Source organism: Rhyacophila brunnea, unplaced genomic scaffold (genome assembly GCF_057557595.1).
Source record: "Rhyacophila brunnea isolate RB1 unplaced genomic scaffold, BYU_Rbru_1.0 scaffold_16, whole genome shotgun sequence".
Lineage (NCBI taxonomy): Eukaryota > Metazoa > Arthropoda > Insecta > Trichoptera > Rhyacophilidae > Rhyacophila > Rhyacophila brunnea.
Genome location: NW_028232816.1, coordinates 1,412,009 through 1,431,733, shown reverse-complemented (window position 1 = coordinate 1,431,733; position 19,725 = coordinate 1,412,009). Strand labels below are relative to the sequence as shown.

Genomic DNA, 19,725 nt, shown 5'->3' with positions numbered 1-19,725 from the left:
GAGTAATTGTAACTTAACATGGCGTATTCGGGTTTTTTAAAAAAATATCTCTGTTCCTAGATAAAAATATATTGTTTTTATAAATGATTTCGGTAGAGTTCAATAAAAGAAATTGAACTGCATTAAAACGTCGATTTCGACAAAAATGGATATTCGGGAAACAAATCCTATAGCGACGAAGTGACATCTGGTCAACGGTCGTTGCCTCTGACTTCAGATAACCTTTCTTTGTTATAATTTCTATAAAAGCTCAAAGCGGAGCGAATCTGATAACACACGTCAAATCCTTGTAACCTACGGTCAAATCTCTGCTCGTCGCATTCAGCTCAACCTTTCTCATAGAAACACTCCATTATAATTTAACTTTATCAATTTAATCTTAATACTAAATATATTGTCTGTAAGAATTGTTTCAAGTATTGTTGAGGAGAATAACGGTTATTTACTCAAACACGCATCTACCTTCGATTCATTGAAGTCCATCTACCTACCTCATCATCCTCATACCTCCTTGCAATAAATGTAGGTAAGCATTTCTCATGTATAATCCTTTTTCAATACAAAAAACCAAAATATTATTATCGTGTTTTTATTTTTAGTTATATATCGAAATATAAACAATTTGTTAAATTCTAAACCGTTTTTTAATGTTAAATCAATATTTAACAAAAATATTTGTTTTAAAATAATCATTTATTAGAATGAAGTGAAGTCAAAATAATATTTTATTAATAGTTACCTACTAGCAGAAATGCTTTGTTCTGCATGATTTTTTGCAAAATAAATTCTGCTCATAATGTGTTATATTTATAATATTGTATTTCTGTGTACCTACCTATTTTTTAAAACAAGATATAAAATAATAAGCTATGTCAACATAAACATATCTATTGCAGTTTTATTATTATCAACATGTAGGTCCAACTTAAGTGGATGGACTAGTATTTCAAACTTACCTTCGTACATACCGAGTCCACTGACACCATAATTGATTGTGGTTACCCACCAATAATTATTCTATAATAATTATGTAAATATAAATGTCGCTGTACTTGGATGTTTCAAGTACCTATTGTAATTTTGTTGGTCATTCCTTCAATTGTCATTTTAGTTGGAGAGTACCTAGATGACGGGTAGTCATAAAATGCTCTGAGGAGTCCTCATAACATACATAACAACATTATTTATAGGTAGGTGAAAGGGAGGCGGTTTCAGCATATGTTCGCATTCAGCCATGCATGTTATTTCCTAGCCCTGTAGAATATTAATTGTGGAAAAAATATATTATAACTGACAATACTTCCGTTTGTCATCTGAGCTTGTCGCTGGAGTTTTTTCTACATTGGAAAAAATATAAAAAAATAAAGTGTGTTTTTCATACTCAAAGGTAAGATTTTCACTGCAGCTTATATTGTGATTTATGTTTTGTACTTAAGTTTCATATTTTTTTTGCTTATTCGATTAAACAAACGAATACTTTTGTATCAAAAATTTAACTTCACCCTTTCGCTGTTGGTATATGACAACTTTTTTTAAAAATACAGTACCCGGGGCACATTCAGCAATAACAGCCTGGGTACAATCAGCATGGGTGAATCTGCCCCTAAAAGGTGTTAATATTACTTTAATGTTGTTTCAGATGGTTAGAATGAGAAAAAAATAAATGCATCATGAAAAACATCTTTTCAAATACTTCTTCAAAGAATAAAAAACCTAAATATTCATCCTCTTCTAGTGATTCTGATTCTGACATGATGCTTGAGTCAGATGATTCATTATGTCTAGCGAGTGCAGAAGAGGGCGATATAAGTACTCTTATGTGATATGGGAATATTGGACAATGAAGTGATCGAAAAAGATGATTATTTGATACTTAATCAAATTTTTGACGAAGTCTATGAGTGTTTACTGTGTGGGAAATGTGATTGAGAAAATGGATCGTGATTATGTGATCAATTTTTTACGCTGTAAGATATCGCATCTATAAATCTCAATGACGTTGTCGCGAAATCGCTGCAACCTGTACAGACAAATGGAACAGCACGAACAATGCAATCATGCACATTTATATATGTTTTTTTCTAATTTTAATATAAAATAATATCATACCTAAGTACATAATAATTATTATGTCCTGTTTTATATTTTTATATATTCCACAAATCATTTAAAATAAAGATTGACATTCATTTTATCTATTTTTTTCAATTAACCTTACATTGTTACAGTGGCTGAATCTACCCCTCTCTGAAACATGAAATGGCTGAAAGTGCCCCGGCCATGGGGCACTTTCAGCAAGTTTCTCTTTTTTCCAGAGCAAATATATTAGATTTATTTTAGATTTAGAGTTTAAAAAATTTAAACTATTTTCTTAGTTAGGTAGGTAAATGTATTAACTACCAGAGAAACGTGGAAATATTATATTCCCAGGCTGTGAAAAATAGTCTTGTTAAAAGTGGCTGAAGGCGCCCCTCTCCACTACATGGGTTCTGTTATTACAACATCCTGTACGATAGAACGTGACATGTTACTAAGTACTGCAGGTACCTACTAATATGAGGTAGATTAATTTTAACGGATTTACTTCAGAACAGAATAATAAATAGCATTAAATTATAAAAAAAATGTAAAAGCCATCGCAGTGGACTAATGTTTTGAAGCAGGGTATGGCGGTCGGGCCGTATAGCCCAAGATTAACAAAGCGTGCTGACAGCCGCAATATTGGATGCACGGTACATATAGGTGCGTAGCTAACGTGAAAGGATATTATTATTACCATATTATAGGCGTTATTATTGGAAATAACGTTTTCTTAATACCTACGTGTTAAAGTTTATGTAGGTACTCCACATTTTTCCACACAACATTCTGTAGCCTTTATACCGCATCAAGTAGGGTAGTGACGTAACCCGGCTAGCGGCTAGCTCAGAATATGGACCGGGCTGTCAACAAGGATACTAGGAATGAACTTGGATGTCGGTCTCTCACGTAGCACCACAACTTTTAATTATCCGTAAATAAAACTCTCTGCACGAGGTGTGGGAAAGGGAGCAGTGCCCCAAAGCCTGGAGGGATGGTACCATTGTTACTCTGCACAAAAAGGGTAACCCACAAGACTGTAATAATGACAGAGGAATCACTCTCCTCAGCGTTCCCGGGAAGGTGTTGGCGCAGATTCTCCTGTACAGGATTAGAAGTCCCATGCTGGACGTTTTGCTTGCGCAGCAGAGTGGATTTGTCCCGGGGAAGTCCTGCTCAGAGCATATTTCAACTCTTTGATGCCTCCTGCAACAGTACCAAGAGATGAATATACCTGTCGCCTGCTGCTTCGTGGACCACGAAAAGGCATTTGACAGTCCTCATCGTGAGTCTCTGTGGCAAATTCTGCTAGGCTATGGTGTCCCACGGAAACTGGTCACCGTGATAAGTGCTCTCTACACCAAAACAGAGTGTCGCGTGAGAGCAGCCGGAACATCCTGTGACCTCTTTGAAATCACGGAAGGAGTCAAGCAAGGATGTGTACTTGCGCCCTTTCTTTTTATCAACATGATGGATTTCATAATGCGTAAGACGGTTTGCCCCGACAGTGGGATACGCCTGCATCATGATGACACAAGCGATCTATGCGAAGAAAGACTGTGCGACTTGGAGTATGCAGACGACGCAGTCGTGTTTGACTCGACGATCGAAAGGTTGGAGTTGGCCGTGAACAGGCTAGCCGTAAACTCGATGCGTGTGGGTATTCATCTGAATGCCGCTAAGACCAAATCCATGTGCAGTGCTGCTTGCATCGACGCCGACACTCCGCTGCAGGTTTCTGGTCTGCCCGTCGAGCTGGTGTCCAGATTCAAATACTTGGGTGCCACGGTTGCCGATGATAGTGGTATTTCTAGTGAGCTTGGAATCCGCATGGGTGTGGCGGGCTCTGCGTTCAACCAACTTGGAGTCGCATGGAGGTCAAGGCTGTATTCTGTGAGGACCAAAAATGTCGTTTGTTTAACGCGTGTGTGCTACCTGTGCTCCTGTATGGCTGTTAGACATGGCATCTTACTAAGCTTCAAGAGTCTCGGTTTTTGAGCTTTGAAAATCGATGTCTCCGCAGAATCTTAGGGGTACATTGGTTCGACCGCGTTACAAACACCCAAGTTCATGAGCAGACACAACAGCCTTCGGTGATTAAAGCTATCACGAAGAGATGATTTACGTGGCTGGGACATGTATTCCAGATGCCGCCAAAGAGTGCGTGGCACAGCCTCAAGGGTTCCGTCGCCGTGGCCGGCCCTCCCTCACCCTGCAGTGATGCTACAAAAGCGACCTACGTGCTGCAGGTCTGACATGGCGGGAGGCACAGGAGTTGGCGATGGACCGAGGGAAATGGCGCCAACTTGTGCTTGCCCTATGCTGGGACCTGACAGGGTGAAAGAAGAAGAAGAAGAAATAAAACTCAGTAGTGTGATACCAAATTTATTCAGGTTCAATGTTCACAGTGTTTTAATCATATTATTTATTATTGTTTTAAGTTTTAAGTTTTAACAATTAAAACTAATAAAGATGTCCGTTAACTATTTATTTGATTATTGTATAATCTCCATAAAACTTTCAAAAAGTTTCGAAATGTTCACACTCAATTCGAGGAATATACATGTAAATGTCCGATAAATATTTTTATTTCGTAAAATATTTCCTTATAAAAAGTTATAATTATTTCATATTCACATAATATTAAATTTATAAAATATTTTTTTATTTTACAAACTTCTTCACAAAAAGTTTATTTATGTTTACAAATTTATTTACTAAAAGTTTATTTATTGTTGACAAACTTATTTACTAAAAGTTTACTTATTATTTATAAATAAAGTTTCAAAAGTTTATTATTATTTTTAAATATTCATTATTATTAATTTCAAACTCAGTTTATTAATTTGTTTTCATTTACAAACAAACTTCCACTTGAATTTATTCTGATTACGTCAACTCATCCCGGAAAATACGTAGCGAAATCCACGTGTCTTTTCCCGGAGCGAAATGCGGAGTAATTTACGCGAGTGACGTCACGAGTTTTTCACCGTTCGAAAAATCTGATGTTTACAGTTAGCCGATTATCGCGTTACTGATCGCCTCTCGGTAGAGGGCTTGCTATACGACGTTTCGCGAATGCTACTGGGAACCATGTCCCGCTATTGCTGCTAGAAGATCTTGAAGAATCGTTCAACTGATGTACTGTTGTTTGTATAGAAATGTTGCCTCTTTTTATACCCTCTGGATCGTGGTCCAGTGGGAAATTGTCCGTAAGGGATAGCAAATCTGTCCCTTTCGCACAAAAGATAAACTTAGGTAATATCTTCTATCTATCACATCTTTCTAATAGAAACAACTTCTGCTATAATCGAACCGAATTTACTTTACATTATTTTCACAAAACTGCGTATCGATCTGAGTTATTTTAATAACCTCCGGAACATACGCCGTAACTACGCAGTTATGATGACGAATCAAAAGCGGTCGATTTTGTATAGGTAGTTTTATAAATCTAAATGAAAGGAAAAGTTTTTACCTTTCCAATAAGCTATCGTAGTAGGTATTTGTATGCGAAATAAGGGGATGGCAACCCTTATTCTCAAATGACGGTGCAGAAGACGTCACCCCCACCTAAATTTGTGTATGGTGTCTTACCAACACTCTAGATCATTCTAAACCAATGAAAATTTATCTAGTTTTAACAAAACTAATCTGCCATGATGCAACTTTCTCATTCACTATATCCCCTTGGAGCGAAAATGAACACGTAAAATGATATTATAATAATATACCTACTGCTTATATAGATGTAAGTATACGTCCTAAATTGAAAGGGATGTTAATTATATGCATCCTCTAATTTATCTGTTTATTTAATAGAGTTAAATATAGCAATTTAAATGTGATCTTCAATCTATTTCCCCGCATCACACAAACAATGCAGCCGTTCTGAATATTATCCATAGTCGTCATTCGAATTTTTCAAGTTCATGGGACTATTCTGCCATATTGAATCTTGTTTCTTTATTTATTCAGAGTGCGATCAATAATTATTGTTACTTATAGGTGGAAACTCATCTAAGCAAATGTCTCGAAATATTCCACTAATCGCTATCATAATATTTATTAGAATTTCCGAGTTATTAACATTTAGAATCTGTATTTTATGATTACGCATATATTGACATAAGTACGTGTTTACAATATTTTTATAGTAGCTTAACTTTACCTTAATCTAATTTTATAGGTAAGTATAAGTTTTTATTCTTTATTGTTGTACAGTACAGGAATTTATAAGTATTAATAATCCTATTTTTATACATTTCCAAAACCTGTACAAAGAGGTCCAATTACCTGAATCACCCAATGTTAAAACTCTAACTTTTTTTGGGTGCATTTGTTTGTGCATCGTCAGTGCACGATTTTTTTTCGTTTGTGCACCTATAATAACCGAAAAATTCCAATTATAAATTGGATGTTCCAGCTAAACGTTGGGTCACCCAATGTTAAAATTTCAACTTTTTTTGAGTGCATTCGTTTGTGCATCGTTAGTGCACGTTTGTGCACGCGTTTTTTTTATTAGTGCACGCACATTAAGGGGGTTATTCGCATTTCAATTTGGGTGACCCAGCTAAATGCTGGATACTTGTGTCACTAAACTTGGGTTTTTTCTTAAATTTAAATTGTAAACGCTTTTGCTTTGGTAGTGAACGTAAGTGCACTATTTTTTTTGCTTTTTCACCTATATTCAGTGTGCTATTTGATTTTTATGTTTGTATGCAAAACCTATCTGCGTGGGTTTAAAAAATTTTTTTTAGCGAATCTCTTGACGCATAGCTAGTGTGCAATTCTGCATACTTTGTTATTTTTTTCTCATATAGTACGTGAGTTATTCGATATTAAATAATTGATGAACGTCAAGTAGAACCACCCAACAAACTTTTTTTACTTTTTATTATGTCATCAATTTGTCTATTATTGTCTTACATTTGTGCCCGTGCTATTTTTGTTTTATCGATTATATCGTGAGAAACTATTTTTAAAATTTAGTGACTTGATACTTAAACCATTAAATTTGCCTTAAATTTTTTTTATTAAGTGCATCCGATTAAGTATATTTGTGTAAACTTTTGAAGTTTTTTAAAAATTTTATCTCTTATATTAAGCTAGTAATTTGATTTTTAGTGGCCGTCAAGTTTTAACACCAAACAATTTTTTTCCACATTTTTTAAATGCACACCTTTGAGTAATTTAATTACATAATTTTTATGAAGTTTTTAATGTTTTTTCATTTAAACACCGTTTGGAACAACCAGTCAAGAGTCTACACAAAATAGCCAAAACGGTGTAATGCTCACTAAATATGTCGGTTTATAATAGACTACCTTAAAATTGATATTTTGATTACACAAAAGTGTCAAAATTACAAAAACATTCAACATTCTTAACATTTATCTTTTTATTTATGATTTTGAATAGATCAATGTCAGTTGCATATGGGAAAAAGCAGTAAATAATAATTATTCTTACCTACTGTTTTTTAACAATATGATCCGTAATAAAATTAAATAATTGATTAGAATACAATGAGGTATGCATATTTTTGAAAAATGCAATATATTTTTATGCAACGATATTTTCTTCAAAAGATAATATTGAAATGACATTTATATTTATTTTATATATAGGAGGTACCTTGCAGGCACTTAACTCTTCTTAATAATATTAGCATAGGTTTTATGATTTTTTTTCTTTTTCTTAGTTTCTCCAGATGGTGCAACGTATGCTTGTAGTTCTGGTAGGTATTATGTTAGGAGATAAGTGTTAGACAAAAACTTCATATTATGCTCTTCAGAATCGATATCAAATGAAGTTTTGTAGGTACTTTAAAAAGTTATTGCCTCTGACGGCTTCGACAATTGTTTCACGCAAATGGTTTTCTTCTGAATATGTGAGTTTATGAGTTCTTAAACAACGTACCGACCTACATATCTGTTTATATTTATATTTAAATACATCACGTTTATGAGTTTTTAAATGACATATTTGTTTACATTTAAAATGAAATAGATCACACGCAAATGGTTTTTCTCCTGTTTCGTTTTAAGAACTTTAAGATAATGTTGTGCCGAGGCTCCGTATAAGTAGTCAATTTATTTAAAAGGTTATTCACCCTTTTGTATCTTTAAATGTGTTTGAAGATTACTCCGTCATGAGCATCCAAATGAACATACATTGCATTTATAAGATTTTTCACGAGTGTGTTCTATTATAATAAGTATAAATTCATTTCATGTGTTTTAAGACAACTAAGTCGCACGCAATTATATGAATATACATCGCATTTTAAAGGTTTCACAAGAATTTGTCATTTGTTTGTTTTTAATATGACCAAGTTGCGAGCATCTATATGAGCATACATTGCATTTATAAGGGTGTACACCAGTATTGTTATTCAACATATTTTAAGACTACAAGGTATTTTTAAATGAAATATTTGATTACATTTTAAATCATAATCATCACGAGTAACTGCTTTGGAAAACAAAATGTGTCATAATATGTAGGTATTTTGAGACAACCACATAGCGAGGATCTATATGAACATACATTGCATTTATTTGATTTTTCATCAGAATGTGTCATTGTGTCTTTTAAAACTTTAATTCGCGAGCATCAATATTAACACAAATTGCGTATGTGACATACCACCAGTAATATTGCCATTCCAAATGTTTTAAGACAACTAGGTATTTTTAAATGACATATTTGATGACATTTCAAATCAAAATCATCACCAGCAAAAAAAATCAGGATCATCCGATTTTTAGAACAATGTTTTTTTAGCTATTCATTATGTTGATAAAAATACGTAACACTTGATTTTTCAATTTCCCAACATTAAAAGACTGTAAAGATGTTTACCGTATTAATCTAGATACAAATCTAACCAATGAAATGCAGTGGTAACATCTTTGTAATACTATTACCTAACAGTTTTATTATTTTTCAATAGTTGAGCTAAAAGCTAGGACTTCCGAAATAAGTTTGTAAATATTATGGTAAAATGGCATAGAAATTACATTACTTTCAACAGAAGGTATAATGGAAGAAATATTAGAAACATATTCAAATTACATAAACTTATTCAATGAAAGAACTTATATGAACTTACACATTCAGAAGAAAACCTATTTGCGTGTGATGAATGTGATTTCCAATATAATCAAATATGTAATTTAAAAATACCTAGTGAACTTAATTAATTAATATAGAATGGTAAGACTGATGAAAAACCTTATAAATGCGATGAATGTTCATATAGATGCTCGCAAATTAATTGTCTTCTCTTCTGTTCTTAGTTGTATATTCATGGCTGAGGATCTTGACCACTTTTAAATTTTGTCATCCTTTGAGCGACCAAGACTTTGAAGCCTTTTCGATCTTCCGCTTCTCGCAAAGCAGAATGAATGGTGCCCGCAGTAGTCGTAAAAGACATGAAATGAGAGATTGTGTTAATAATGATAAATGCAATATTTGTTCATAAAGATGCTCGCAACCTAGTAACCTTCAAATCTATAAAATGAAACATACCTAACGGGGTACACCCTCATACATGCAATTTGTGTTCATATAGATGCTTGCGAATTAATGTTTAAAAATACATACAATGACACATTCTGAAGAAAAATCTAATAAATGCAATGTATGTTCATATAGATTCTCGCGAATAATATGCGAACTTGCCAGACCGAGGATGAGAACCCGAGACCCTCGACGCAATAGCCCAACTCTTAAGCCGCGGCGGCATTTTTAGTGACTGGTAAAAAACCTTATGAATGCAACGTATGCTCACATAGATGCTAGCAACTTAGTCATCTTAAAAACAAACAAATGCCAATTTTTGGTAAAAAACCTGGAAAATGCGATGTATATTCATATAAATGCGTGCGACTTAGTTGTCTTAAAACACATGAAATGAAAATATACATATTATAATAGAACATACTCGTGAAAATTCTTATAAATGCAACGTGTGTTCATTTGGATGCTCGCGACGGAGTAATCTTCAAACACATTTAAAGATACAAAATGGTGAATAACCTTTTAAATAAATTGACTACTTATACGGAGCCTCGGCACAACATTATCTTAATGTTCATAAAACGAAACAGGAGAAATACCATTTGCGTGTGATCTATCTCATATTAAATGTAAACAAATTGTTATGTTCAAAATGAACATAACCAACATTTCATACCTTTGGCAACCCCGACGAATATTTATGGTCACGTCATGGAGCGTATGCCATTGCACAGATGTCGCTGACAGAATTTCCGGCCGCAACGGACGTCGCGAGGTGTGAAAGGAGCAACAGGGCTTTTTGATTCTGTCTGTCATCCAGTATAGTCGTGCTCTGCTTTGGTTCTACCCAACATTATAATGGACGTTACTTAAAGAGCACGATTGCGGCTGCAGTGCTACAAGCCTCTGTTCGTTCCAAGTTTGGTATTTTAAAACTATTACTATTTGATTCGCTTATCTTCCAATGTTTCTTTTAAAACTTAGCTGCTTGCCGTTATTATAGTATTTCCTTAATGACCTTTTAATGAAATATTCTTGTTTTTTTGCTATAATATAGTTTCGGTCAAGTACATAAATTGCTCTTTCATTTATTATTTCCCCTTTATTCCACACTGTAATATAAATATAATCTTTCACGGTATCAAGACCGTGTGGCGTCCAGGTCTTTAATAAGTACATCTTTAATCATAGATTGCACGTGCCTTCAGCCGTGCAATCCCTTTTTGTATTATAAATTTAATTTTACAGTTGTCAGTTGCGAGGTTACGGAAGTAATTATTGTTCAGCTTGAAAAGGATGCACGTAACTCATGCCCTTGCCTTTGTCTCATGCTCTTTGCTCTCCTTAACTCTACTTTATTTTCTATCCTATCTAGAGAGCCTTCTATTCCGCTTTTATTTTGTAGTTGTGACGATAAGGATCACAACTACAAAATATTAATATATCAAAATATGTCATTGAATAACTCATAAACGTGATGAATTTAAATATAAAATGTCTTAATCAATGACTTAAAACATATGAACAATATTAATTAATACGATTGATAACGGTTTGCGTGAAACTCTTTTTGAATTATGTTGGTAAGAAATTATTTACATATTGCATTATAACATTCAATATAATGATTTTATATTATTACGAACGTGAGTCGTTTTGTGTTTTTTTAGTTTACTAGATGTTCTACAAGAGTAATGCGATTGGTCACACTTAAACGGTTTTCACCAGAATGAGCCATTTTGTTTACTTGTATGTTACAAAATGTTGTACAAGTGTAATTACATTGATCACATTAAAATGGCTTTTCACCAGAATGAGTCATTTTGTGTAATTTCATGTTACCAAATGTTGTACAAGAGTAATAACATTGGTCACATTTAAACGGCCTTTCACTAGAATGCGTCATTTTGTGTCTTTTCAACGTACTAGACATTATACAAGAGTATTTACATTGGTCACATTTATATGGTTTTTCACCAGAATGAGTCATTTTGTGTAATTTCATGTTACCTAATTTTGTACAAGAGTAATAACATTGATCACATTGAAATGGCTTATCACCAGAATGAGTCATTTTGTGTGTTTTCATCGTACCGGATTGTATACAAGAGTAATTACATTGGTCACATTTAAATGGCTTTTCACTGGAATGCGTCATTTTGTGTCTTTTCAATGCAACAGGCATTATACAAGAGTATTTACATTGGTCACATTTATAAGGTTTTTCACCAGAATGAGTCATTTTGTGTAATTTCATCTTAGCATATTTTATACACGAATAATCACATTGCTCACATTTAAATGGTTTTTCACCAGAATGAATCATTTTGTGTACTTTCATATTACTCGATGTTGTACAAGAGTAATTACATTGATCACATTGAAATGGCTTTATACCAGAATGAGTCATTTTGTGTGTTTTCAGCGTACCGGATTGTATACAAGAGTAATTACATTGGTCACATTTAAATGGCCTTTCACTGGAATGCGTCATTTTGTGTCTATTCATACCACATAATGTTATAGAAGAGTATTTACATTGATCACATTTAAATGGCGTTTCACCAGAATGAGTCATTTTGTGTATTTTCAACGTAACAGATGCTATACAAGAGTAATTACATTGGCCACATTTAAATGGTTTTTCATCAGAGTGACTCATTTAGTGCCTATCCATATCACTTAATGTTATACAAGAGTAATTACACTGCTCACATGTAAATGGCTTTTCGCCAGAATGATTAATTTTGTATAGATTCTTAAAATTTGTTTGAATGTTTAAGCAATCAACAGGTACTAATAATTTGGGATCTGTCAAGTTAGATTGTATATTCTTACACTTAATAGTGCGACATATTATATTTTCATTGGTTGCATATATCCCCAATTCTTTTTTAACGTCTTTATAGTCAACCTCTATTTCATCGTATGGCTCCTGTACTTTAAACATTTTCTCTGACAGTCCGAGACCGAAATAGGTCACGTGAGTGGTTGCAGGGAACAACTAAAACAAGGTAAAGTATCGCATTAACAAACCAAACATCTTAACGTAATTATGTAGAAATCTTGACATGCTGCGAGGATCAAATTTAGATGAAGAAGTGTACGTTGATAAGTCGTATAAGTAAAATGTTGATTCTTTAAAATAAATAGATTGATATATACCTGACTTCCTGGGTTGTATTCGGAATTAGAGCAACTAGGTTGAGGGAAATCATAATTTGCATTGAAAATGAAATCAAACATTATTTCATAATTCGCTGCTATCCCCACATTAAACAAGTCTACCAAATAACTGACATGCAACATTGAATCAAAATAATACATGTGTAGAACAAAACATTGCTGTAGATCAGGGTCTGCCAAACTCTGTGCCGCAAGAAGTCTTTGGGTGTGCCGCGAATGAAGAAGCCTCAAAACGGTTGATTTTAAATAACCCCTATACATTTAATTTTTTTTTCAATTTTATAATAATAATAAATTCAACATTTACATATTCTAATAAATATCTGTCGCTGTGTCGAAGTGCTTCATACTGAAGTACGTTGACTCTCAAAAGGAAAAGTACGGCCACGATTTATCTCTACGAGCAGAAATTATTTCTTTCTTCGATGCTGAAAATATGGGTTACAATTTTCTTTCCTTTCTTCCTTCTTTTCCGAAATGCAAGGAGCAAACGAAAACATCATCAAAATTACAGAAAAATGTAAATCTTTCGCTGAAAAGCTAGACCTGCAGACCGACAAGTTAAAAAGTTACAGCTTGATTGCTTCCTAGGTGTAGACGCATCCATGATACCATTTCCCCTAAACTACTCTCCAGTACTCTTGAGGACTTATTTAGGAAACTTGATTGAGAGGAAAATGTGTTCCAATTAATGGGGAGCACCTCAGTCACCTGCGTTTTGCAGATGATATTGTTATACTCTCACTAGACCCGAAAGACTTCCAAGATAGAATGCAAGAACTCGCAGATGTCAGTCAAACGGTCGGCCTAAAGATAAACGTTTCAAAGACAAAAGTGATGAAGAACTGTTTTTAGGACCCTGCGATTATCAGTATTAATGGCACCCAAATCGAGCAAGTCAGCAGCTACGTCTATCTCGGACAGCTGGTGCCCATAGACGGAAGTATGCACGATGAAATTGCTCGAAGAACAAGGCTGGGATAGAGTGCTTTCGGACCCTGAATAGTATTTTCAAGAGTGACCTACCATTATGTGTTAAGCGTAGGGAGTTCAACCAATGTGTGCTACCCGTGCTCTAGAATGGCAGCGAGATGTGGACCCTCAACACGAGAGATTTCCAAAGGCTAAGAGTCGCACAGCTAGGCATGGAGAGGTGTATGTTGTGCATCACGCGAAAGGACCGTAAGAGAAACGAATGGGTTAGGAAGCAGACAGGAGTACGCGATGTAATAGACGTTGCCAAACAGCTGAAATGGAGATGGGCGAGGCACTTTTCTCGCCGAAAGGACGGCCGCTGGACAAATACCGTCATCCAGTGGTACCTACGAGGCACGAAACGGCCACAGGGTCGCCCTAAAAGTCGCTGGATTGACGAACTGGTATACATTAAATACATATTCTTTTGTAGGAATTGAAAGAGGCCAACAAGTTTTATCTCCATCAATGTAATTTACTTACTGTAGTATGTGAAAAAGAGTGAATAGGGAAAACAAGTGAATGCTCTCACACAAACGGAATAGCTTTGGTATTTAACAAAGAAATAAACATACAAACTGTGGAGTGATGGTGGATTTCAAATGTGATAAGTAAAGAAAAACAATCGATGTGTGTACTTATGTACGCGCGTAGGAATTTATACTTCTTTGGCGTAACTAAACAAAAACAAAACTTGTGGTAAACTAGATTCTTTGACTACTTGTTAAATTACACACTCAGGACCGCTTATTGGAACAACGTTGGCTTATTTCTTTAGACTTTAACCTATATTACTAAATTAAATAATGGTTTCTCGTTGTTTTTCTTTTTAAAGTACCAAAGGTTACTCTGGCGACTAATTGCTTGTCTACGTAAGGAATTATAAATGGCCGACAATAATAAATTCGCTGCCTAGACAACGAAACAATTCTAATTTATAATATTATACCGTATAATCCTCACGATTGCAGTACCATACCGTGGCGTAAAGGTAGTGCGTTGACCTGATAACCGAACAATCGGTGGTTTGATTCCAATCGAGTGCGTTTTTTTCGTGTAAAAAAATAAATTCACACGTTAAAAATACACTCTGATCTGATTTCCCAAACGCGCCAAAAGAAGTATAATTTCAAAAATCTTAATATATTCATCAGCTTCTTTAGCACACACAGGTTCAACGATCAAATACTAAACTAATTCAAGTACTTATATGACTGTAGGTAAGTACCTAAATAGAGTTACCGCAAAGAAGTGACATAGTTATAGTTATAGCTGACCCAGAATTGAGATAGAATGCAATTCGGTTGCCGACGTTCGATAGAAGACGTCACCCAGGAGATGAAGTCTTTACATGTAAAATTGGACATACCTGTTGTACTGGTCTGTAATCTGAATACAAGCATCCTGGTTGAGGAGCTTCATCATAAAATGGGTTTACTGTATCTTCGATAAGCTCGCGCTTGACGTCAATAAACCCACAGTCTTTCTCAGATTTTGCGGGGTACTGAAAGGAACACAATACTATAAGATCACAATATAATATAAATAGTACAGTATAGCCAATGTATCGTTATACATGTGAATACGTGTATTAATTAAGGCGCTAAGTATCAAAAAGTAGTTTTGCTTGTGGCTACAAAATACTGATTTGTCAAATAAAATCGTATAAAGCAGACATTTTGAAAAATGTTGTTTCACAGTATGAAGCAATCTCGGCGGCTTCTATAATTTTAAAACTTAAATTTATTTTGAATTTCCACAGTACATAGCTTTGAAATTAACATTTCCGGTCACGGTGTAAGTACCACGCAAAGAATCCTATTTTAAGGTCTAAGTACTAGCTCAGGGACGCTGGTGGGATATAAGTACACACTGATGACATTTTGAATAGAGATGTGTAAAATATTACAAATTAAAAAAAGAAAATTTTTCGATACTTTTGATTTAATAATTCAATTATTTATTTACCTAGTCCTAATACAATCATTCTGCGTTTTATTTCGGCGATGTGCATATGACCCTAGTGACTATAGAGCAGTGGTTTCCAAACTTTTTGTTACTACGCCTCCCTTTTAAAAATAAACTAATCTTGGCGTCCCCCCCTTTATTTAATTAAATAATACAGACACCTTTTAAAATAGTCAACAGTGTACTAACACAAAATGAAAAAAAATAAACAAGGTTTTACTAAGTGCTTATATATTCATTTTTAAATTAATTTGTTTTTCATGCGATGAATGTACTTGTTTGTTAGCATAATCAATTTCAATAGAAGTCAATCCAGATTTATCATATTTATTGACAAATGGATTCTATCATGGACCCTACATCCTGAAGCGGGCCCCGAGATCAGGAACTTTTTTACAATTAATAAAATAATGTTAAAAGTGCATTGTCAACTATTCTACAACTCTGCAGTAAATAGGCCGGCCATAATAAAATGCTTGTTATGTTATGTCATTATGTGTGCAGTGATTCCCTTTATCCTTTACCTGTAAACAATACCCAGCCTGTGTCTATATTATAAACATCTACTGGTGATATAACTGATAAATTATCATTAATTATTTTGAACTTTGTTTTGTATTAAGTAGGTACATATTATGTGAGGCAGTCAATATCACACTATGAAATGTTTTAATTTTAATAGTAGTACACATTTTTGTAATTTGATACCGTACAACTTAGCAATCGTGAAATAGTTAATATAAAATATGTTCTTAATTAATGATAGGATGTATATATCCCATTTAATTCAATAAGGCATAATACATTATTATTATTCTATTCTGTAAATTATTGGAGAAGTAGGTACAATGTGTTATATATATATTAATATATATAACTAGCTTAAGTACCTGGCTTTGCACAGGGTCGCTTCGTGGTTATATTTATCTTAGATATTTAAAAAATAATAAGAGGTAAATATTTTTTTAATATTAAAATATCTGTCTAAAACAATATGGCTATATGAAAATAATTTTAATAGGAGTAAAGGTCAAACAAAGGAACACTAAATTAAAATCAAATCCAAAATATGAAAACGTTATTAATGTTATTAATATGTAGTAAAAATTGGATGGAACAGACAAACAACAAACTTTGTATTTTAGATAATACTAATTTAGAAACCTTCGCAGGTGTGCGCACAACTGACAATAGTTTCATTGCAATCGGATGAATGGTATAGGAACGCATACGAATAGAAGAAGAAGATGATTTTCTAATTCAGAAACCTTTGCGGGAGTGAGAACAACACTTGATCAAAACTTCATTGGAATCAGATGAGTGGTATAGGAACGCATGCGAATAGAAGAAGAAGATATGTACTAATTCAGAAACCTTCGCGGGCGTGCGCACAACAACTGGTCAATATTTCATTGCAATCGGACGAATAGTATAGGAACGCATACAAATAGAAGAAGATATAATAAAAGAAGATGATAAAAACGGTTGTACTAATTCAGAAACCTTCGCGGGTGTTGGCACAACTACTGACAAAAATTTTATTGCAATTGGATGAATGGAATAGGAATGCATACGAATAAAAGAATATAGAAGAGAAGAAGAAGAAGATGGTTGTACTAATTCAGAAACCTTTGCCGGTGTTATCACAACAACTGACGAAAATTTTATTGCAATTGGATGAATGGAATAGGAACGCATACGAATAAAAGAATATAGAATAGAAGAAGAAGAAGATGGTTGTACTAATTCAGAAACCTTTGCCGGTGTTATCACAACAACTAACGAAGGTTTCATCGCAATCGGGTGAATGGTATAGGAATCATACGAATAAAAATAGAATCAAGAAGAAGAAGAAGATGATGATTTTTCTAATTCAGAAACCTTTGCGGGTGTGCATACAAACACTTAACAAAATGTCATCACAATCGGATGAACGGTATGGCAGCGCATAAAATACGAACAAACAAACAAACAAAAAGGTATTGATTTTTATATATCAGATATACTTAATATTCTGTATTTCAAACCAAGAAGAAAAATGTATTTAACTAAATAAGAAAGTTGCTTAATATCGATATTATAACATTTATAACGATACGCATTGAACATCACTAGCGCTTTCTTGACAAATTAGCGGATTGTGTGAAACAATTATAAAAATGTACCTACCTCAGAATTTCGAGGTTTTTTAGCTGGAATCACTTTACTATTATCTGTGGAGTACTCCTGGCCACTAGTTTATAGTTTTTTTTTTAAATTTTGGACACTTCCTTCATCTTTTTGGTGACGTTTTTTAACAAAACTTGTGAGTGTCAACACACCGTTTTCAGCCATTTTATATGGAATGCCGTTGAACACTGAAGTGGTACTTACAAATAAAACACGCCAATGTACTTACATCGTCGCCAGATTTAAATATTTTATTGTATTTTTTTGACTTGCTTAATGCACTTAGGCCATAGTTAATAGTATTGGCGTTGGTACGTAGAACAGTTTTCTATAAAAATGTCAGTTTTTTTAATTTTGGTACTTGGCGCCTTAATTAATACACGTATTCATGTTATTTGTAGGAGAATTGGAGTACCTATATTATGTTATTACTAATTAAAGGGAAGTTAACGTACGTTTCCTAGCAGAGTTTAAAATTATCACCTAGGTACCCATGCAATGCTTATTCTTTTAATAAAAAAAATGAGTAGGTAGGTATATATGCTATGATAATATGATAAGTAAGTTAAATACAATCACGAAATGTGTTTGACAGTAAGCTATATTCGTTTAAAAACGCAGTATCTTTTAGTAAGATACACAATATATCTAGCAGCATGGGTAGGTAGATTAATAGTGCCCGTGAACGTATACGGATTTATTTGCAGCAATCGTGATTATTTTAAACTAACTATCGTGACAATAGTTGTTTAAACGTAAAAGTGCTGTCTCTCTCCAATCTCATTTATCAAGAGTAAGCGAGACGCGATGTTATCATTTCACGGTAAAAAAAATCGGTTCACCTCAAAATGAGGGTGAAGTTTTTTTTTTTTGCCGGCAGGTTCGCCACTATCGTTCTACTGCGCTGGCACAGATTTGTCGCATAAAAATTCAGAAGCTTCAGAACTTTTTTGATTGATGCATGCAATATTGCAACTTGCATGTCAATACGTGCATTTTCTTGTTATGGCCGCGATAATACGTACAGTCAGCAGTAAATCCATGCACGTGTAAACGAGTTATACGCCTAGCATGTACTTACACAATCATGACCAATTATTACTAAAATAAAATAATAATTGCTGCTGAATTGAATGTTAGAGTGTCATTGATTAAACAAAATTAGAAAACATTTTTAAATAGTTTGTAAAATATAAAATATACTATAGGTACTCCATACTGGTGTTTTGCAAGAGTATTTGACAGATTCTTAAAAAAACTAACCTCAAACTGGTAACCTGAATCATCAGCATTCTCTTGCTTTATGGTGGGGGCGTCCGGGACGTTTGGGTTCGTAATTATTGGTACTTCAAACCAAGGCTGCACTACCTCATCAGGATCGCGCTTGATAAAAGTATCCATGCTTCAATATTTGGGCTTTGGTCTGCGTAGTATATTAATCTACGGCCCTGCTCACTGCGAGAAAGGAAAATGAAGGGTCCTCGATCGTGTTGCCATAATCAAGAAAATAATATTTTGTGAAACGAAGTATACCTACATGAGATACCTACATAAAATCAGATACTATTATTTAATAGAGTTATTTATTTTTTATTCATTTATTTATCATTTATTCATATTGTTTTATAATTGTTAGATTCCTAAGGTTAATTATCATATCCTATATGTATACCATAATAATTTTGCCGCCTCCAGTGACGTCCCTGGACAAAATGCCGCCTGGGGGCATTAATATCATTATTATAGTATACAAATAGGATATAATAATTAACCTTAGGAAACTAACAATTAATTAACAATATGAATATTTGTTTGCTGCTT

General features: G+C 33.9%; 1 protein-coding gene across 1 annotated transcript; it reads right to left on the bottom strand.

The window, feature by feature from the left end:
* Nucleotides 1–11,105: 11,105 nt before the first annotated feature.
* LOC147074145 (uncharacterized) lies at nt 11,106–19,376 on the bottom strand. The gene is made up of 4 exons (XM_085943922.1): nt 19,168–19,376; nt 15,137–15,271; nt 12,445–12,610; nt 11,106–11,116 (listed from the first exon to the last, which is right to left on the bottom strand). The coding sequence occupies exons 1-4, from the start codon at nt 19,303–19,305 to the stop codon at nt 11,106–11,108; spliced, it is 450 nt and encodes a 149-aa protein (XP_085800048.1). The 5' UTR covers nt 19,306–19,376.
* Between the last annotated feature and the right edge of the window lie 349 nt (nt 19,377–19,725).

Bases quoted from the DNA above. Each gene is read 5' to 3' on its own strand.
- LOC147074145 (XM_085943922.1), bottom strand. From the start codon at position 19,305: ATGGATACTTTTATCAAGCGCGATCCTGATGAGGTAGTGCAGCCTTGG. The intron at 15,272-19,167 runs GTTAGTTTTTTT...TGTTCCTTTCAG, and splicing joins ATTCAGGTTACCAGTTTGAG to TACCCCGCAAAATCTGAGAA. The intron at 12,611-15,136 runs GTATGTCCAATT...ACCTTGTTTTAG, and splicing joins ATTACAGACCAGTACAACAG to TTGTTCCCTGCAACCACTCA.